This window comes from Neofelis nebulosa, chromosome 4, assembly GCF_028018385.1.
Source record: "Neofelis nebulosa isolate mNeoNeb1 chromosome 4, mNeoNeb1.pri, whole genome shotgun sequence".
NCBI classification, from domain to species: domain Eukaryota; kingdom Metazoa; phylum Chordata; class Mammalia; order Carnivora; family Felidae; genus Neofelis; species Neofelis nebulosa.
Window position 1 is genome coordinate 108,323,553 of NC_080785.1, and position 22,398 is coordinate 108,345,950.

The window sequence follows — 22,398 nt, forward strand, 5'->3', positions numbered from 1 at the left end:
CCAGCCAAGGACAGTGCCCTCTGCTCTGCCCGTGGACTCCGCGGACGGTGACAGGCCTTTGCCTGAGGGACTGAAGGCAGCAGTCCCTCCAGACAGTGACGGTAGGTCCTCCCAGGCCTGCAGCACGTCCCCTCGTGGGCTCTGAGTCCCGGGCTCACTTCCAACCCCTGAGAGCCCGAGGATCTTCAGACTCCTCGGGGCTTCGCTCATCACAGCCCACCCAGGAGAGGCGCCACCTGGCCTGGGCGTACAGGGCCCTGCAGGGTCCCAACAGCCGCCCCCCCCACCCCCACCCCCTGCTGTCCTCGGGCTGATGTACGCATAAGGGAAGGCGCTACTCCTGCTTCTCACTCTTCGCACGTGCTCACTTTGTCCTTGGACTGAACCATGCAGGTGGAAAGCCCCTTGAATACCAAGGTCAGGGAAAGCACTCCACCTGTTTGGTTAACTTAATACACAAAGCCACTACGGCTGAGGCTCGCAGCCTCCCTCACCAAAATCCCACAAAGCGCTCCAAGGACCTTCAACTAGGTGTCCCCCCGCCCCCGGGGGCCAGCCCATGGTTCTCCAAGCACAGCCCGGGATGGTTCAAAACCACAGAGCGAGCAGGCACATGTCACCATGAATTGGGGGCTGTGTTTTTCCCTGCTGGTCTGGTTCACTCACAGAAAACGACAGGACTGTGTTTTATGAGCGTGGAAGAGGCAGAGCTATCCAGGCCAGAAGGGGGGCACGACCGAGCCCCAAGAGGTGGGACCGAGTCTGGAGACTCCGCCTCGGGTGCGGTGACCACGCTGGACCAGAGCTGTCATTACACTTGGAGCCGACCCAGGAATGGCATAAGAAACGGATGCGGTTATGAAAAGAGGAAGACGGCATTTAGGAAGTGGGCCGAGGCCCCAGAAGGCCTGGTGGGGGAAGCAGTCTCCGAGGCTGTGGGGGGCCCAGCGAGCACAGGTCTGGTGGGTCTCCCGCCAGCACCAGGGCTGACGTCGTTCTGTGTGTGGGTGGGCACGTGCCTCCGTGCACAAATGGGGCCTGGCAAGGGCTCAGGGGCTCCCAATGCCTGCCTGTCTGACACATGAACGGGGCAATCTGCCTTTGGTTCTATGTGTTTCTGAGACATAAACGAAAGATGCTGCCATCTGACTTGTCCCCAGAATGGCTGAGACCCCATGAGGGAGGCTTCGCAGGCTGACATCACAAGCCCCAGCTGGGGGTTCCTAGGGCTTCAGGTGGTGAGCTGTGCCTGGAAAGGTGTGGAGGACTGGAGGGGACAGTGGGGGAGGCCGCAGCAGGGGGCACAGGGGGGCTGGGGGCCCCTGCAGCCCGTACGGGCACCGTCGGGGCCAGCCACTGACCTGGGCACCAGCAGCATGAGGGGCTTGCGACTCCAAATTGCTCAATTACTTTACCAATTTCCACAATTAGACATTTCAAAATAGAAGTGGTCTTTAAAAACGGGTATGACAACCAACCGTAAGTTACGAAGGCAGCTGGCTGAGGCTGAGGATTAGGTGTTAGAGAATTATCTTGTTAACTTTGTTAGGTGTGGTTAGGAAGACATCCCTGTGTTGGTTAGAGCCATGTGGAAATGACTCAGGTCTGGATCTGCCTTCAGACTCTCCCAGCCACCCCCGCCCCCGCCCCCAAGAAACCAACCAGCACAAATGAGTGGGGAAGGAAGAGGTTTAAGGCCTAGCAAACTGTAGAGTGCCGTTGAAGGTGGATGTGGGTCTCCTCACAGAGGCTCACTTCATACTCTTCCCTCTACAGGAAATGTTACAGAAGTAATCAGAAAGCTAAGTACAGTAGGGCAGGGAGGGGAGATGCTAAGCTTGTGCTGTTCCTGCCGAATACGAACAAGTTCTGTGCCAACGGAGGAGGGGACAGAAGCAGCCCTCAGGACAAGGAGGCCGCACCCCACAACAACGCACAAGTGGGGGATCAGAGGCACTCAGTTTAAACCTGAAAATCTAATTGTCATTTCTTCCTGAACCATGGGTTCTAAAACACGAGAACAAATGAGGCATTCTTAACGTAGTCAATTATTTCTGAGGACTTCTGTAGTCGCTGATGCCTCTAAAATCTGGTGAAAGTTCCAGATTATGTCTCTGAAACAGCACGCACACAGGTATGGGGCCTCCAAGGAAACCTGGAGAAGTGATCAATTCCACAGGGTAGGGATGGTGGACGAGGACACACCCACTGACGTGCGCCCCCTGAAGAACCCTGGCAACAGAAACTAGCATGTAAAATTGGACCCGGGGATGATAGCCTGTGCGTACTCTCTCATTAAACTGAAAAGTCCCTTTCTGGCGTCCTCCATGTCTCTGGCATCTCCATGTGGTGATCGCTCTGGCCTGCAGAGTCCAAGGGCCATGCCCCTCCTGAATTCCCCCCAAAACCCCGGCCCCACGGCACCTGTGCCTGTCAGTGGACCTGTCGGTGTGCTGTCCTCCCCAGGATGGACGGGCACCATGGCCACCCCTTCCCGGCCTGAGAACCTCTGAGGGGCTTCCTTGAAACCATGTGGTAAAAACACTTTCCAAGAACAGGTGGGGTGCAGAGGACTTTGAGGGCAGTGGAAACACTGGGATACCATGGGAAACCATGACAGAGATACATGTCACTTGGCATCTGTCCCAACCCTCAGAACACATACCACCACGAGGGGCCTTTGGGCGAAGAAGATGTGTCAGCGTGGGTTCCCCAGCCTGATAAATGTCATAACCCCAGCATGTGTGCCGATGGTAGGGGAGACCGGGCATGGGGGTCGGGGGTACATGGGGAATCCCTACACCTGACCCTCAATTTTTCTGCTGAACCAAAAGCTGGTCTAAAGAGTAAGTCCCAGGGGTCCACAGGGCCTTAGCTGGCCTAAGACCAGTCCTGTTACTGGTGATGATGAGTGGGAATGAAATCAGGGGGCTCCCCTATAGCCCAGACTGCACGCACTACTTCTTGGATTCTCAAAAAAGTCCTTAAAAAAAAAAACCCCAAAACCAGTAATAATCAAAGACGCCTGGGTGGCTCAGTCGGTTGAGCGTCCGACTTCGGCTCAGGTCATGATCTTGTGGTTCGTGAGTTCAAGCCCCGTGTCAGGCTCTGTGCTGACAGCTCAGAGCCTGGAGCCTGCTTCGGATTCTGTTTCTCTTTCTCTGTGCCCCTCCCCTGCTCACGCTATCAAAAATAAAGATTAAAAAGGATTTTGGAAAAAACCCCAGTAATAATCATAATGATATTAACTCAAACTACTGACAACAATAGCAAACCTAATAGAAAAAAAATTTTTTTCAAGGAAAAGTGGCCTCATTTAGGCGTCATGGTTTACAATCAGATCCCCATAAAAACCTTCTCAAGAAGCTTCCGGCAGCAGCCGTGGTGCCATGTCAGCCCCACTTGTCTGTGCTCTGTGCCGGAGCCATGGTGCGCTTCCCAACTGCAATGCAGTCCGAGGCCAGGCACTGGTGTGGATGCTACTGAGCCTGGGCCCGTCAGCACACATACAAGACGTGGCTAGTTCCACGAAGAGGTTGTGTTTGGGGAAAGGAAGGCAGAGGGACAGGCTGGGGCACCAGACGACTGTCCGACCTGACCCCTCCAGAGCGCACCGCGCACACCTGTCTGCAGAGTGCCTGCCAGCCGGCCAGGCACGGCCATTCCTACAGCGCACTTGTGGGCAGTCTTTGTCTGCAGGCCAGGGAACACCTACTCTTAAGGAAACCAGGCTTCACCTTGTTCAGGGAGCCAGTGGCCTCCAGGTTGGTAGGGAATGACTGGCTGGGTGCCCTGAGCAGTGAGGTCAGACCAGGAGGGCATTCGCAACGAAACAGGGCCGGCGGCTGTGGCAGTCACATGAACGTATCCAACCTTACACACCACTAACATTTGAGGGTAAAGCGGATTCTCGGGGGCCTGATGGAAGCAGGCTGCCTTCTGATGATGAGACCCTAAGATTCACAAGTGAGGAAGGGGCGAGGCCGGCAGCACATGGCAGCCAGGCTCCGTCGGGCGCTTCCTCTGCACAGGCCCTGAGCACCTCACACGCACTGTCTCCGCCAAACCTCCCCCGGCCTGCGTCGGGGCATGACGGCAACCTGGGGACCCACCACCCTCTGGTTCCTACCGTGGGACCGCCGCCCAATGTGAACACAAGAAATGGGTGTCAGAACCAGTCAAGTTTAGAGGCCAGGCCTGCCCTGTGGGCGGACTCATGAACACGGGTGACCGGGAGGACGTGCCTCACAGGCAACAGAAGTACATCAGAAAGAAGCCTGCAGGGAATTCACTTCCAGATACAGGAGGAAAAACACGGCACACTAACTGGAAATGCCATTTGCGCAGAAACCAATGTGATGATTCTGAGGTGCTCCTGGCATGACGGGACTGGGGAGCATCCAACGGGGTTGCTGCTCTGGCCGCAGCCTGTCTCCGCTGTCTGTGTCCTGCAGCGTCGTCGGGGAGATGCTGGAGGTGGAGCACGTCCTTCTCACACCCTCGCAGGGCAGATGGGCCTTCTGTTCCCAGGAGCAAGTCTCAAGTGCGTGGCTTGTCAAGGGGAGGGAAGTGCTCCTCCAGTGGTGTGGCGGTCGTGGTCAGGCCGATGTGGAGGACTCCGGTCGGTGGGGCTCCCAGCCGCCTGCCTTCCCAAGGGCTCCTCAGCACACTGGCACTTACCTGGATGCCCAGCCAATGGCAGGCCGAGACACCAAACACAGGAAGATGTCTGCTCGGAGCCTTACCTTGTGTACACTTTTGGGGTTTTCCAGCCACGCATAGTACATTTCCTCCACATAGTTGGAGCTAGTCCCGCTGAGGAAGGGCTCAGCAGCAACGGGGGCGGTATAGCCCCGAACCTGCCCGAACGTCCTAGCTGCGGCCGGTCTGTTTTGTGAAAACGTCCTCACAGTCTGGGAGGCCGTCAACGGCCTCAACTTAGCAGCACAAGTCCTTAAGTGAAACATTCTCGTCCCGAAGCCTCTCGCGAGCGTCTGCACAAGAAAGGGAAGAGAAGTCAGAAAGTGTTTTAGCGAACAAGGCCACCAGGAAAGACTGGCGGACACACCAGGGACCCTGCGCCCCGCCCCAGTGCCCAGGCCCGCGCTTGACATGACACCGAGGGGGAGACGCAGCTTCGGTCTCATAGGAGGGAAGCGAAGCAACGATCGACATGTGATACTTGTCAAGTCTGCATCGTGTGACACAATCACAGAAAAGGCAACCAGGATTATTCAATGGGATTAGATCAGGATTAATTACAAAGCGAGAAAGACATTTTCTTTTTTTGTTAGAAAATTTTTTTAGTGTTTCTTTTGAGAGAGAGAGACAGACAGACAGACAGACAGAGTGTGAGTGGGGTAGGGTAGAGAGAGAGGGAGACACAGAATCTGGAGCAGGCTCTGGGCTCTGAGCTGTCAGCACAGAGCCTGACATGGGGCTCGAACTCATAGACTGTGAGATCATGACCTGAGCCAAAGTCGGACGCTCAACTGACTGAGCCACCCAGGTGCCCTGAGAAAAACATTTTCTAATCTATCCTGGAACTACTGAGCACCTGCTGGACCCAGAGTGCTCTGGAAAGTACAGAGAAACTAGAAAAACACTGTGTTCACCCTCAAATAATTTATCTTGAGGCAGAAGAGAAAACAATCATAAAAGAATCAGTAGAAGGAAAGACAGAGGTGGAAAAGTGTGGAAGGGGCCCAGAGGAAGAGCAAGAATTGTCTGATGAAAGACAGGGAGGGTGGGGTGAGCCGGGCAGGACCGCACGGAGGATCCTGACACCCCACACGCAGCAAGGCCATGTTTCACAAGCACTGGGTGGGGGGGAGGCAAGGGGGTTCTGCCAGGGGAGTGAGTGGCTCTAACAAAGGTTCAAAAGGAAAGTACGCACAGCCATGGTTAAAGAGATGTCTACCTGCCCTGTGCCGCTAGACGGTCAGCAATGAGACACGACAGGACTCCACGAACCCCACAAACCCCCTAGAAGCCAGGTGCTAGCTCCTCTACTTATGGACTGCCTTTCTGAGTTTCAGTTTCTTTCTTGAAATAAAGTCCCCAAGGTCACAGGGCCATCAACAGCAGAGCCAGGATGCAAACCCTGTCTTCCTGTTCTGCCTGGCCCTTCAGTGGCTGGAGAGGAAGGGAGAGGCCGGGGCGGGAGGGCAGGGACTCCGGGAGGGAGGAGGGAGAAGGGGCCACTTACTTGCTTCTGATCTGAGTGGACCTTGTGCTTGGCGGTCATAGTGCTTGACGGTCATAATTTTACTAAGCTTAACGTGTATACCTGTCCAACACAGCCACACTACAAAAGAAGCGGCTGTATCCACCAGACCATGCGAGAGCCAGACTGTTCCCAGGGTACCCTGAACCACTTGCAGCCGTGTCTAAGAACGTGTCTGAGGGCAGGGGCCCTATGCTGTCCTCCTCCCAAGAATCCTAGCTGCCCAGGGGCACCTCTATTCAGACCCTGGGGACCCCAGGAGGGCGGGAGGCAAGGCTCACCGCAGCCCCCTGTCCAGGGCTGCCCTGTGTGCTGCTGGCCTAACACATCACTCACGCCAGAGCCTCAAAGTAGGTGCCCTGGCTGGAGTCATGCACCACCCCCCACCTACCGGAGGGAGATCCAAGCTCTGAAATGTGCTAATTCCCCAGAAATACATGTTGAGTAAACTACCCTCTGTACTGTTTACAAGAACTCTTCCTCTTGGCCCCAACACGATCAGAGTACACATAAGGCCTGTGATGGAGAGGGCACCCAGCTGGCTTTGTGGCTTGGAAGAGACAGGTCAGCAAAAGGAAAAAGCAGGGGGGGTGCCTGGCTGGCTAAACCAGTGGAGCATGTGACTCTTGATCTCGGGGTTGAGAGTTTAAGCCCCACGTTGAGTATAGGTATTAATTAATTCAAAAAAAAAAAAAAAAAGGAAAAAGCAGAACATGTGCTCTGAAAACCAACAACAAACGAAAACTTGCCCATTGAAAATTAAAGATGGACGGGGGTGCGTGGGTGGCTCAGTCGGTTAAGCATCCGACTCTTGATCTCAGCTCAGGTCATGATCTCACAGTTTGTGGGATCGAGCCCTCTGTTGGGCTCTGTGCTGATAGACAGCGTGGAGCCTGCTTGGGATTCTCTCTCTCTGCCCCTCCCCCGCTCATGTGCTCTCTCTGTAAAATAATTAAAAAAAAAAATTTTAAAGATAGACAGGCCATGTATTTTGAACATGGCCCCAGAATGCAATCGTAGCCTGTGTTTTGTTTTCACTCAAGTCGCACGTTCCACATTCAGCCGGCAGGTCTCCTGGCCCCTTGCCCCTCGCTCATTCACAAACATGTCAAGGCAGACCAGCACCTTCACACACAGTGATGGCAGAAAGCATGCCTGCTGCTCTGGACATCAGTCTTCTTTCTCTTGTTTACGTCCAGAGGAAAGTGCTCATGTCTCCCCACTGGTGTTGCTGCCCTCTGGACCTCCAGAACCACGCAACCGTCTCTTGAGTCGGGCTCTCCTCCAGGAACACAGCAGTCTCACTTCCATTCACTGTCATCATTCAGCTGCCGTGGTGCCCAATTATACAAGGACCACACTGACAATCACAAAACCACTTGTTTCTTCTGTTCCACCTAAAGTTGTCCTTCCAATCCCACGTGCAAATGAACCGTGTTCTCTAGCTGTCTGCAGTCACGGAGTCTGCTGCCCAGTGCAGTGACCGGGGCAGATCGCAAGCATCAAACTTCCCTCGAGATGACTCATCACAAAGACTGTCTGTCAGCATATTGCTCGGGACCCCTTACCTCCACCCCAGGGTAACCAGGAGCAGCTGTTCTCTGTCCACGATCTGATGGATCCAGAGCAGACCCTGGGGTTACATTCAGACTTTGGAAGAATCAGTTTCCGTCCTTCCAATTCCAAAGTCAACTGTAAGAATAGCGTGTTCTTTGCTAGAGACATTCAATTGTTCAAACACTTTCATGAAACCTTTGGGCTGTCCCAGAAGTCCAAGTGTTCTGACTTTCATTTGGATGAGTATTTCTATTTCACAAAGGTGCCAAAAAATTCTATGGGGAAAAAGTAGTCTTTTCAACTGATGGTGCTGGGACAAGTGGGGTTCCACAAATAAAAGAACAAAATTGGACCCTATCTCACACCATATCCAAAATTAACTCAAAATGGACAAAGACCCAAACGGAAGAACTAAAAAACTGTAAGACGCTTGGAAGTTTCATAATTTCCAAGTTAAAATGGAGTAAATCTTTGTGGCCTTGAGTCAAGTAATGGATTATTAGTTAGGATACCAAAAGTACAAACAAATGAAAAAACAGATAAATTGGACTTCATCAAAATAAAAGCCACAGTTTGTTGTCACAGGACACCAACGAGAGAGGAAACACAAACAGAATAGGAAAACATATGTACAAATCATATGATTACGTACAGAATACGTGAAAAAAAATCCTCTTTTTAAAAATGTTTATTTATTTTTGAGAGAGAGAGAGGGACAGAATATGAGTGCAGGAGGGGCAGAGAGAGAGAGACACAGAATCTGAAGTGGGCTCCAGGCTCTGAGCTGTCAGCACAGAGTCTGATACGAGGCTCAAACCCACAGACCATGAGATCATGACTTGAGCAAGTCAGATGCTTAACCTCCTGAGCTGCCCAGGCGCCCCCCAAAAAACACCTCTCGTAATTCAATAGTAAAGGGAAATATAACTAAATCAAAAATCTAACAAAGGATATGAACAATTTTCCAAAGAAGATATACAAATAGCCAATAAGCACATTAAAAGTTGTTCAAAATCATCATTCATTAGGAAACTTCACATCAAAACTGTAAGAGACCGCTTCGCGCAAGGAGACTAGGTATAATCAGAGAGAAAATCAGTGTTGAAGACGTGGAGGAACTGGAGCCCCCTGCACCGCTGGTGGGAACAGAAGCTGGTGTAGCCGTCGTGGAAAACAGTTTGGCAGGTCCTCAAAGAGTTAAACAGAAAGTCACCATATGACTCAGCAATTCCACTCCTAGATACATAATGGAGAGAAACGAAAACATATGTGTACACAAACATTTGTATGTGAGTGTTCACAGTGGCATTATTCATACTAGCCCCAAAATGTAATAGAGTGGGCAATAAAAAGGAAGGAAATACTGTTATGTGCTGCAACACAGACAAACTTCGAGAATGTGAAGAAAATCATCCACAGAAAACATACTGTGATTTCACTCCTGTAAAACGTTCAGAAAGCCTGCGGGTGGCTGCCCAGGGCTGGGGGACGGCAGGTGGGGCCGAGTGCCCACACGGCTGCTGATGGGTGTGCAGTTTTTTAGTTTGGGGGGGTGGTGCGGTGAAGATGCTCCATGACTAGATTGTACTGATGGTTACACAACCTTCTAACATACTGGAGAATTCCCCATCGTAAAACTTCAACGGGTGAATTGTATGGTATACGAATTGTGCCAAAAGTTATTTCAAAAAGAACTATGGGGCGCCTGGGTGGCTCAGTCAGTAAGCGTCCGACTTCAGCTCAGGTCATGATCTCGTGGTTCATGAGTTCGAGCCCCGCGGCGGGCTCTGTGCTGACAGCTCAGAGCCTGGAGCCTGCTTCAGATTCTGGGTCTCCCTCTCTCTTTGCTCCTCCCCCACTCACACTCTGTCTCTCTCTCAAAAATAAACATTAAAAAAAAATTAAAAAAAAAAGAACTATGTCTAAGAAAAAATAAAAGTGAGTCTACCAGTATCAAAGTGACACTACTTGTGACCTATAATTTCAAGACGCAGGTCTAAACCTGTCCACTTGAAAAAACAACATTTAAGATAAACACAAACCAAAGCAAACTTTGTTTTTAAGGGTTCAATCTACTGCCCCTCAGAACCTACATGCTGACGTTAGACAGGACTTTATCTGTGCCTGGACCTTCCCCAGCTGGGCACACACTTTACCCAAGGCCACCTCCCCATACACAGAGTGGAGAGATAAACTGACTCCTGATGCCTATCAGGGTCACGTCAGCTGGGCAGGGGTGCAATTAGAGAGGCAAGGTCTAGCAAGCACAGGCTGGGCAGTTCCTCAGGAAAGGAGTCCCAGGAAAGGAGTCCCAGGAAAGGAGTCCCAGGAAAGGAGTCCCAGGAAAGGAGCATGCGATCACGATGTGATCGTTCCCTGTGCATGTTACTGACAGCAGTTTTAAAAGCATAACAACTTATCTTGAAAACGTTCCCCATTCTCTTCTGTTAATGGTTTTGGATGCAGGAAGATTCAGGTAACGAATCAAGAAGACAACGCATGCTACGTGCCTGCACGGCTACCTTTATCGTACTTCCCGCAGCTGGACACAGACAGAAACGTGCACAGAGAGCACAGACATCAACTGTCCCCTCGCTGGCAGACAATCTCAAAGAACTCAAGTCTTTTACTTGGGAAGCCTCGTCCAGCAACGAAATGAGGGACAGGGAGGTAGTGAGGAGCACTTTTCAGTGCAAAGGACTCTTGTCGGTACCAGGTAGAAACGATGGTCAGCCCACAGGACACACGGGCAAAGTGACCACGTTGCTGTGCAAGCCTCAGGCACATCGCAGGCTCTGCATTTAGGTTCTTCTGCCATCAGGTGTGTTCCCTGGCATCGCTTTTTGTGATTATGATGCAGAAGTGAAAATACTTTTGCACACTTTAAAAGTGTTCTATGACTAAAGAATTACAACTTACCGGCAGGAAAAAGACCAACTCATCTCTCTTAAAAACCAAGTTCCCAAGGTGCAAGGTTCCCAGATTACCATGGAGTGGGCAACTGACCAGGTTGCTGGGAGAGACTTCCACCTCCGAGGTCAGAACCCCCACCAGGTTTCGGGGCGCCTTCACCCAGACTGCCATTGTGCAGTGCTCTGGGGTGCGGCCAAGCAGGCATCCTTCAATGACCAGAGTATAAATGATTAAGTATTTATTAAAGCAAGGCTATTTGTCAATATTTATTAAACATTTTAAAGGTACATAAAGGACTTGTTTCTCACTAAATGCAGCCAAAGAAATAAGACGTTACACTTAAACCCAACAAAACAGGAGTGGAAAGGGATCTGGGGGCTCGAAAAGATACAGCATCAAGTCCTCAACTTTCTTTCTGCCTCACGTATCCCAGACTAGGTGCTGAAGAAGCTGGCAATCCAGAAATGCCGACTGATGGAAACAGAAGCCCCTGCTCTCTCTGATCAAAGGACAGACATTTCTAGACAATAACTGCTCTACTGTAGCCTGCAGCTAACCCCACAGAAAACACTGTGGCCCACCACTACCCCAACTGATGGTGTCAGAGAAGATCCGGGGCTTCCATCCCCACCGGATGACCCCCACCAGGTCCATGGAGGCCAGGAAGGGGCCTGCAGTCCACCTGTGCCCTCAGCAACAGGGCAGCACCCCTCCTTTCCCACGCAGGGTTGAATCACAAAGGCCTACTGGGGAACGTTTACCCACACAGCAATAACAAGGAGTCCCTCCCTGCAGACCCCAAGGAGGCTGGGTGGGGAGCCTGGATTCCACCCTTGCCCAGCAGTAATGAGGCGGCACCCACTGACGCCCAGCAGTGTCAGCAGAAGCCTGTGTTCAGACATTTAAGATCCAGAGTCTCACATACAGAACACCCAAAATGTCCAAAATTTAACCAAAGATCACTCATCACAACAAAAAGCAGGGTGATCTCAACCAAAACAAAAAAGGACAATCTATAGACACCAAGAAGACAGACCTGTTAGAAATATCTGGCAAAGACTTTAAAGGAGCCCAGCCTCAAAACACTTCCTTGAGCAACTATGAACAAGTTTGAAAACAAGTAAAAAAAAAAGAAATTAAAAGCCTCAACAAAGAAAGAGAAGACATAAAGAAGAACCAAATGGAAATTCAGAACTCAAAAATAACCAAAATAAAAAAATCTGATGGGTTAAATTGCAGAATGAAAGGGACAGAAGAAACTCAGAGAACGTGAAGATAGAACAAAAAAAAGTACTCAGGTTGAACAGTAAATACAGACTGAAAGAAAAATGAACAGCATCTCAGTGACATGTAGGACTATCATACAAGATTTAATGATGAATGTGAATGCCATCATATTAATGATGACATGTAAATGTCATCAGAATCTCAAGAGAAAAAGAAAAAGGGAGGGGTGGAAGGAGTATTCAAAGAAATAATGGCAAAAATTTCTCAAATTTGGCAAAAGACAACCACCTAGAGATTTGAGAAGCTGGGTGAACCCCAAAATGAATAAACCCAAAGAAATCCACTGTAAGACACACTATAATCAAACTTGATTAAAAAAAATTTTTTTTTTAGTGTTTATTTTTGACAGAGAGAGAGACAGACAGACAGAGCATGAATGGGGGAGGGGCAGAGAGAGAGGGAGACACAGAATCTGAAGCGGGCTCCAGGCTCTGAGCTGTCAGCACAGAGCCCGACATGGGGCTTGAACTCACAGACTGCGAGATCATGACCTGAGCCGAAGTCAGACGCTCAACCGACTGAGCCACCCAGTCACCCCCCCCAAAATTTTTTAATGTTTATTCTTGAAAGAGGGAGAGAGAGAGAGAGAGAGAGAGAGAGAGAGACAGAGGCAGAGAGAGAGACACAGAATCAGAAGCAGGCTCCAGGCTGAGCTGTCAGTACAGAGCCTGACATGAGGCTCGAACTCACTAACTGTGAGATTATGACCTGAGCTGAAGTCGGACGCTTAACCCAGGCGCCCCCCTAATCAAACTTGAAAACTACAAACAATTTGAACAGCGTATTTCTCACCAGAAACTATGGAGGCCAAGAGAAAGTGGCACAATTCGTTTCAAGTGCTGAAGGAAAATCATTGTCAACCCAGAATTCTATGTCCAGTGAGAATATTCTTCAGGAATGAAAAGGGAATCAAGACATTCTCAGATGATGAAAAACTAAGAGACGATAGGCAGACCTACCTAAGTGAATGGCTAAATGAAATTCTCTAAAGAGAAATGAAATGATAAAATGAGGAATCCTCCTTTAACAAGACTATCTAACATCTAAGTGGTTAGGTCAGCTGACCAAAGCTTCATGCCTGCTTTTTTATCCAATCTGAAAATCTCCACCTTTTAATTACCTAATGAATCATGTTTTAGAACATTTACATTTGATGTGATTTTTGATATGGTTTAGGTTAAATCTATCATCTTGTTTTTTGTTTTTTATTTGTTCTATTTGTTCTCGTTTTCTTTTTCTGTTTTCTTTTGTGTTAAGTATGTTTTATCATTCCATTTTATCTCTCTTGTTGGCTTATTGTATCTCTTTGCCTGTCAGTGATTGCTAGTGCAGTATCCTAAACTACACATACACATATGTACAGATGTACAGAAAGATCTACACCATACTATAAAAAAAAAAAAAAAAAAAGAATCCTCCAACATCATGAAATAACAAAGAATAACATATGGGTAAATATAATTTCTTTCTCCTCTTGAATCTTCTAATTCTGTATAATGGATGAAGCAAAAATTGCAATATGTCTGATGTGATTCTAAACACACGCAGAGGTAATACTTGAGACAATTTTAAATGAGGGAGGGTAAAGAAATGTAAATGGAGGCACACTTTCTACACTTCACTCAAACTGATAAAATGGTAACACCAACAGACTGTGATAAATTGTGTACATATAATACCCTGCCAATCACTAAGAAGGCCATATAAAGAGACATTCTCAAAATCAGCGTTTATAAGTAAAAGTAGAATTTTGACATGTGTTCAAATAATCTGCAAGAAGTCAGGAAAAAGAAAGCAGAGAAACAAAAAATAAAGAAGATTAAAAAAATGACAGGCTCAGGGCACCTGGGTGGCTCAGTTGGTTGAGCGTCCTACTTGGCCTCAGGTCATGACCTCACGGTCTGTGAGTTCAAGCCCCGTCTCGGGCTCTGTGCTGACAACTCAGAGCCTAGAGCCTGCTTCGGATTCTGTGTCTCCCTCTCTCTCTGCCCCTTCCCCACTCATGCTCTCTCTCTCTCTCTCTCTCTCTCCGTCAAAAATAAATAAACATTAAAAAAAAATGACAAGCTCAACTCCTAATATACCAACAATTACATAAAACGATCTAAATACAGCAATTAGAAGACACTGATTGGCAAAGTGAGTAAAACAGGATCCACCTATATGCATGTCTACAAGAAACTCAAGTCAAACAAAATTATATAGAATAATTGAAAGCAAAGAGATGAAAAATTACATATCATGCAAATGTTAATCAAAGGAAAGCCGAAGTGCTATGTTGTCAAAGTAGACATCAGAGCCAAGAAAATCTGGAGACAGAGACATTATACGATGATAACAGGTCAATCTACTAAGAAGATACTGCATGCATCAAACAACGTAAGGGTAAAATATGTGAATCAAACTACTAAAAAGATGACAAACCCACAATTATAATTGGAGACTTCCAACTTCCAATGCCCTCTTTCAACAAGAGGTAGAACAGCTAGACATTAGATCACAAGTATATAGAGGAATTTGGCAGAAGTACAAACTACCACAATTAACCCAATATAAAATGATTTTACAACCCCACAACTATTGAAGAAATGTAATGTATAATTAAAAATCTTAAAAAGTAATTTTCTGGCCTAGATGGTTTCACTGGGGAATCCTACCAAATGTTCAGAGATTAATTAATTCCAATCCTACACAATCTCCTCCAGAAAATATGAGAAACCAATTCATTTTATGAAACTGATATTTCCCTGAAACCAAACCCAAAGACAGTACAAAAAAAAAAAAAAATGCTTCAAAGTAATATTCCTCATGAGTACAGATGAAAAAAAAATCCTTAACAAAATTCAGCAAATAGAATCAAGGAATGTATAAACACAATTATACTCCATGACCTAGTGGGGCTCATTCCAGGAATGTAAGGTTGGTTCCATATTCAGAAAAACAACATAATCTATCATACTGACAAGCTAGAAAAGAAAAATCACAGGAGGGGCACCTGGGGGGCTCAGTCGGTTAAGCGTCCAACTCCGGTTCAGGGTCATGATCTCACAGTTTGTGGGTTTGAGCCCCACGTCAGGCTCTGTGCTGACAGCTTGGAGCCTGGAGCCTGCTTCGGATTCTGTGTCTCCCTCTCTCCCTGCCCCTTCCCCATTCACACTCTGTCTCTCTCTCTCAAAAATAAAATAAACATTAAAAATTTTTTAAATCACGTGATCATATCAATAGACGCAGATAAAACATTTCACAAAATTCAACAGCTACTTATGATAAAAACCCTCAGAACAGTAGCAGAAGGGAATGTCAATTTGATACAGCACATCCACAAAAGCCTACAACTGACATTATACATAACAGTGAAAGACTGAATACTTCTAAAGTTTTTTTTTAACGTTTATTTTTTTGAGAAGAGACAGAGCATGAGCAGGGGAGGAGAAAGAGGGAGACAAAGAATCTGAAACAGGCTCCAGGCTCCGATCTGTCAGCACAGAGCCCGACGCGGGGCTCAAACTCACAGACCGCGAGATCATGACCTGAGTCAAAGTCAGACGCTTAACCGACTGAGCCACCCAGGCGCCCCTCTGAATACTTCTTTCTAAATTTTTTTTTTTTTTTAACGTTTATTTATTTTTGAGACAGAGAGACAGAGCATGAACAGGGGCGGGGCAGAGAGAGAGGGAGACACAGAATCTGAAACAGGCTCCAGGCTCTGAGCGGTCAGCACAGAGCCCGACGTGGGGCTCGAACTCACGGACCGTGAGATCATGACCTGAGCTGAAGTCAGACGCTTAACCGACCAAGCCACCCAGGCGCCCCTGAATACTTCTTTCTAAAACCGGGAGCAACACCGCCGAGGACGTCTATGCTCATGCCTGCTACTCAGCACAGTACTGAGAACGGCAGCCAGAACAAAAACGCAAAACAAGAAACTAAAAAGCATACAGATTAGAGATTAGGGAAGAATACTATATCTGTTTGCATATGGACATGGTTGTCTTGATATAAAATCTCCAGGAATCTACAAAATCACAGAACCAACAAGTGAATTTGGCAGGATCATAAAATACTAGACGAACATACAAAAATCATTAACATTTCTATATGCTCTTAACACAAGAAAACCAAACCTTTTAAAAAAAGAAATATTAAGGGTGCCTGGGTGGCTCTATCAGTTTAGCATCCAAGTCTTGATTTTGGCTCAGGTTGTGGGATCGAGTCCCTCATCAGGCTCCAGGCTGAGCATGGAGCCTGAGATTCTTTCTCTCTCCTCCTCTGTCCCTCTCTCCCAATTCATATGCACATGTTCTCTCTCTAAAGAAAAAAAATAAATAAAATGTTAGAAAGGATTATTTAGTGTAAGTCTAACAAAACAAGTGCAGGACCTGTATGCTAAACACTACAAAACACTGATGAAAGAAATAAAAAAATCTAAATAAATGGAAAGACACACTGTTCATAGATGGGAACACTGAACACGGGAAAGATTTTGATCATCTCCAAACTGATATATAGACACAACACAATTCCTATCAAAATCCCAATCTACCTAATTTCAAGATTTATTATATAGCTACAGTAATCATAAACCATGAGGTATCGATGGACCAAAAGTCCAATAGGACAGAACAGAGAACTCTGAAACAGACCCACATAAACACAACAAATTTCTGACAAAAATGCCAAAGCAATTCAACAGAAGAAGTCTTTTCAACAAATGGTATTGGTTGGCAACCAATGAATGGTATTCACAGGCAACCCCACCTGAAAAATAAAACAAAAAAAACACCTCAAACTAGACCTCACACCTTATTTGGAAATTAATTCAAAATGAATCAGAGATTTAAATGCACAACACAAAACTATGGAACTTACAGAAAAGTACCTAAGAGAAACCCTTCAGGAACTAGAGCTAAGCAGAGTCCTTAATTTTGACACCAAAAGCATGATCCATAAAATGCAAAATTGATAAACTGGACTGCATCAAAATGAAAAACTTTTCCTCTGCAAAAGATCCTGTTAAGAAAATAAAAAGATAAGCTACAGATTAGGAGAAAAATATCTGCAAATCACATGTCTAACAAAGGACTGGAGTATATAAGGAATTCTCAAAACTCAACATTACAAAAAAAAAATCTATCATAAAATGGGTAAAAGACTCCAAAAAAGGCATAACTCAAGAAGATATACGGACGGCAAGGAAGCACATGGGAAAATGTATGACGTCACTAACCATCAGGGAAATGTAAATTAGAACCTCAATGACACATTACTACACGTCTATTAAAATGGCTAAAATAAAAAAACAGTATCATCCTGATGTGCTGGCAAGGATGTGGAAAAAGTGGATCTCAAATACACTACTAGTGGGAAGGTAAAATGGTATAGCCACTTGGAAAAACTTGGCTATTTCTTAAAACAGTAAAAACGCAACCACTCTATGTCCTAGTAATTGCACTCCTAGGGATTTGTCCCAGAGAAACAAAAACTTATGTTCACATGAAAACTTGCATATGAATGTTTATGGCAGCCATATTCATAACTGCCAGAGAATGGAAACAACTCAGACGTCCTTTATTGCATGAGTCAACTGTGGTACGTCCACAGCCTGAAAGGAACTACTGATCCAGGTGACAAGTTGCATGCACCTGCAGAGAATCATGAGTAGGAAAAAATCAATCCCAAAAGGCTACATACTGTGATTCTCTTTACATAACATGCTTTGTTTGCCAAAATCATAGAAATGGAGAGATTAGTAGTTGCCAGTAGCTAAGGACACAGAGGCAGGAGGGAACAGGTGTGGCTGTAAGAAGGCAACAGGAGGGATCCTTGTGACTACGGAAATAGTCCATATCTTCACTGTTATCCGTGCCATTATCTGGCTGTGATATCATACTATAGTTGTTGCAATATGTTATCACTCGAAGAACGGGGTAAAGGAACACTGGGATCTCTCTGTACTATCTGTTGTAACTGCATGTAATATGTTTACGTGTACAATTCTCCAAACATATCTCAATAATTATACGGTTATCCCCAAATAAAAAACTATCTACAAATTTAAAAGGTAGATGGTACATTTTTTTTTAATGGGGCAGTGAGACCAGTTAAAAGTAGATCTGATATGCACATAAGCACAGATATATGAACATATGATATACATGTGATATGCATTTAATAAATATAGCAAATATTTGCCATTTAATAAACTGTGCAAATTTAAATGAAACCAACAGAAATTCATGTTTCTGAAACTAGTTTTTTTTTTTTTTTTTTTTAATTTACTAATTTTGAGAGAGAAAGCGTGCACACATGGGGGAAGAGCAGAGAGAGGGAGAGAGAGAACCCTAAGCAGCCTCCATGCCGTCAGCGCAGAATCTGACCCGGGGCTGGATCCCATGACTGTGAGATCACAATGTGGGCTGAAATCAAGAGTCAGATGCTTAACTAATTGAGCCACCCAGGTACCCCTGAAATTAGGTTTTAAAAGTAACTGAACTGTGATGGTTGCATAACTGTGAATACACTACAAATTGTTTAGTCATATACTTTAAATGAGTGAACTGCACGGTGTGTGTGAACTGTGTCTCCACAGAGGTGTGTGTAAAAGAAAAAACTGAAATGTGGAAAGCACTCTTAATCATCAGGAAACTCTGATCTTTCTCCAACGTTCGATCCTCAGCTAATTGGCAAAGCTAGAATAGTATTGCATGTTCTCATATGAAGTGTGTCCTCACAAAAACACCGGTTTGACTATTGTAGCTCCCACCACTGTGCAAACAAGGTTTCATTCCAGGCCACTTGTCCTGGAAGCTGCTCAGAGCTGTCAGCCTGGCAGCAAGCGTCCAGTCCCTGCTTCACAGGACAGGACTGCAGAACGAGGCACGGAGGAGCACCAAGACAGACATCACACCTCTCCCCCCCATGCTGCAAGTTTTCTACTACATTCTAGTACAGGTTACACTTCTGTCAGGCAGCTTCGCAAAGGGGAGGTGGCACAGGACTAGCGTGCTGCTCCAAGAAATGTGCATCACCTCAACACGGGCTATCAAACCTCCTGAAGAAGGATGAATACCAAGGGGTGCGGCAAGGAGATTCGCAGGGAACAGAATGGATGTGGTGGGGTGGTGATGTTGGGAGGTGTCACCTGAGAGCACAGGGAGAAGGAGGGGTACTATGGAGTAATGAGTACAGGGTGTGCTGTAGGGTGATCTCCCCAGGGTGTTACCTTAGTTAGGAGTGCAGGGAGAAGGATGGGTGTGGTGGGTGGGGTGCTAAGGACAGAGGGGTACTGAGTACACGGGTGTTGAGGGCAGAGGAGTACTGAGTACACGGGGTGCTGTAGGGTGATCTCTCCAGGGTGTTACCTTAGGAGTGCAGGGAGGATGGGTGTGGCAGTGTGCTGAGGATGGAGGAGTACTGACTACACAGGGAGCTGAAGAAATTAAGGACTCTCAAGGGTGTCAACCCAGGAGCACAGGGAGAAAAATGGGTGTGGTGAGGTACTGCACAGGGCAAGTACTGAGTACAGGGTGCTACAGGGTGATCTGCTCGACTGTCACCCCAGGGGCTCAGGGAAGATAGGTGAGACAGGGTACTGAGTACACAGGGTGCTGCAAACATTAAATATGCTCAGAGACCTCCTCAGGAGTGCAAAGAGAATGGGTTTGGCGGGGTACTGAGCACATAGGGTGCTGGTCCACTCGAGGACATCATCCTAGCCATGCAAGGAAGATGGGTGTGGTGGGGTACTAAGATGGGTCCTGAATATACAGGGTGCCGGGGAAGTCTGCTCAAGGGCGTCTCCCCAGGAACAGGGGAGGATGGGTGTGGCGGGGTACTGAGTCCGGAGACGTACTGAGCACGAGGGGTGCTGAGCAGGGTAAACACATTCTAGGGCGTCTCCCCAGCGGCGCCCGCAGCTAGAACAGGGGCGGACCCCGCACAGGCTCTGGCGTGGAGCACGGGCCCGGCGCCCTCAAGCCGTCCCATCAAGGGCGCACCACCCTTCCGTCCGCGCAGAGGACAGAGACGGGAGGCTCCCTCGTGACGCCTCCTCGACCTTGGGGGTCACCCCAGCCTGGCGCCCGTTCCCTCACATCCGCCGCGCGTCCCGCCCCTCCCGCCCGCCTCAGCCAATCGCGCGTCGCTCCGCGCCCCCCGCGACGCCCGCGCGCGCCCGCACCCGCCAATCTCTGCCTGTCAGGCGGCGCTCGCCGCGCCAATGGCTGTCACGCCCGTCCGTCAGGTCCCGTCCCGCCCACCTCCCTCCGTCAGCCCTGCTCCATCCGGCTTCACTCCCTGTCACCGCAGCGCCAGTGACAACGAGGACGCGGCGCCCTCGCCCTCTGCTGCATCCCCCGCCTCCTACCCAAGGGCGCGGGTCTTCTCGCACCGGGCCAGGCCCGGGGGCAGCGCGCGCTTACCTGTCCTCTGCTCAGCTCCACCCGAATGAGGCGCCGACACCCCACTCCGGGGCACCAAACTCTTGACCCCGCCCCAGCGTGTGGCGTCAGCACGTAGCCCCGCCCCTGGAGGAGAAGGCCCACCCCTGTTGCCTGGGCGTCATAGAGCCGCGCCGGCGTTGCTGCAGCGCATGCCAGTGGCTTGTGGTGGGCGGGGCGGGTTCGGGTGCTGCTGAGCGCTGGGTTTTGCGCGTGCCCAGTAGTGTCGCCGGCGGTGGGCTCCCTGCGGGGGTTGGCATGGTCCGAGCGGAAGGAGACGGTTGGACGGCAGGCCTCGGCGCGTCGCGAGTGGATGTTGAGGCCGTCGTGGACGTGAAGGCTTCTCACAGGGGCGGCGGGGCGCTGGACTCTGCTCTGCGCCCCCCCCCCCCCAGAAGGCTTCCGCGGGGTCGTCGTCCTGGCAAGACAGGAAAAGTGCGTGCCCATTCCCCGGAGCGGGAAGTCGTGCAGGGCTCCTCCTCGGAGGCCGCGGGCGGGGGACGTTGCCCGGTCTCGGAGCGGGATCCCGCGGACCTGCAGTACTGCTGAAGTGTGGCAGGGCGTGCAGACCCCCGGCTGGGAAGGTCAGCCCCTCGCAGCTCTGCGCGCTGACCGCTGCCAACGGGAAGCCTCCTCTCCCGGACACGGGTCTGCACGTCCCTCCCGCACCCCCCTGTCCCCGTGTCCACAGGTCGCGGACCTTAGGCCCAACACTTTTGGAGGGCAGAAATAGAGAACTAGAGTATAAACGGCTTTGACCATAGCCCTGTGCAGTACGTTACGTCCCCATCGCTCCGTTAGCTTATAACCGAAAGTCTAGGTCTCCTAATCCCCTTCACGTACTGTGCCTGCTCCCCACCCCCCCTACACGGCTGGTAGCCAACAGCACCTTTCCTGTGCCTCGGTGATGTTGAACATCTTTTCAAGTGCCTGTTGGCTGGTTTTAGCTTTTATGTTTAGGTGGTTTATCCATTTTGAGTTAATTTTTGTGTTTGGTGTGTGGTAGGGGTCCAGCTTCTTATGAACTCAGGCTGTTCCAGCACCAGCTGTTGAAAAGAGGATTCTTTTCCGTTGAATGGACTTGGCACCCTTTTTGAAAATCAGTTGGCCATATAAGTTGGGTTTGTTTCTGGACTCTTCAGTTCTATTCCGTGGGTCTGTCTTTATGCCACGGCCATGGCATGTTTTGATTACTGTAGCTTTGTAGTATTGGACTCCTTAAGTGTGAGTTCTCCAACTTTATTCCACTTTTTCAAGATTGTTTTGGCTATTTGGGACCCCTTCTAATCCATATAAATTTAAGGATTTTCTACTTCTGCAAGAAAAAAAAAACCCAAAACTTGGAATTTTGATAGGGACTGTGCTGAATTGGTGGACCACTTTGGGTAGTACTGAGATCCTAACTCAATTAAGTCTTGCAGTCCATGGGCTCTTGCCATTTATTTGTGTTAATTTCCTTTAGCTATATTTTTAGTTTTCTTCTTAAAAATTTTTGTTAAATGTTTGTTTATTTTTGAGAGAGAGAGAGAGAGAGAGAGAGAGAGAGCGAGCGAGCAGGGGAGGAACAGAGAGGAAGACAATCTGAAGAAGGCTCCAGGCTCCAAGCTGTCAGCACAGAGTGAACTCACTAACCCTGAGATCATGATCTGAGCTGAAGTTGGGGGGTTAACCGACTGAGCCACCCAGGTGCCCCTATTTTTAGTTTCGTCTGCAAGCCTTTTTTACCTTGGTTATTTCTAGTGTGTGTGTTTTTGGATGCATTTGTAGGTGGACTTGCCATCTTAGCCCCCTTTCCTGGTTGTTCATTACTAGCATGTTGATTTTTGTGTACTGATACTGTGGCCTGCAGCTTCACTGAATTCATTATTAGCTCTGGTAACTTTCTCTTGGATTCTTTGGGATTTTTTTCATACATAAGATCATGTCATCTGTGAACATACGTTTTCTTCCTTTCCAGCTTGCATGCCTTATGTTTCT

The 22,398-nt window shown here is 48.3% G+C and overlaps 1 protein-coding gene across 5 annotated transcripts in view; it reads right to left on the bottom strand.

Annotated features, from left to right (window-relative positions):
- OGDH (oxoglutarate dehydrogenase) overlaps positions 1-20,535 on the bottom strand; it is a 65,676-nt gene extending 45,141 nt beyond the window's left edge. For 4 of the 5 annotated variants that reach the window (XM_058725664.1, XM_058725662.1, XM_058725665.1 and 1 more), the window contains exons 1-2: positions 20,404-20,535; positions 4,746-4,994 (exon numbers count right to left, since the gene is read on the bottom strand). In XM_058725664.1, the coding sequence (XP_058581647.1) occupies positions 4,746-4,967 (222 nt within the window). In that variant the 5' untranslated portion in view covers positions 4,968-4,994; positions 20,404-20,535. Of the gene's footprint in view, positions 1-4,745; positions 4,995-5,920; positions 5,945-20,403 lie in introns of those variants that run through there. The other variant, XM_058725666.1, reaches the window with a different exon arrangement.
- Between the last annotated feature and the right edge of the window lie 1,863 nt (positions 20,536-22,398).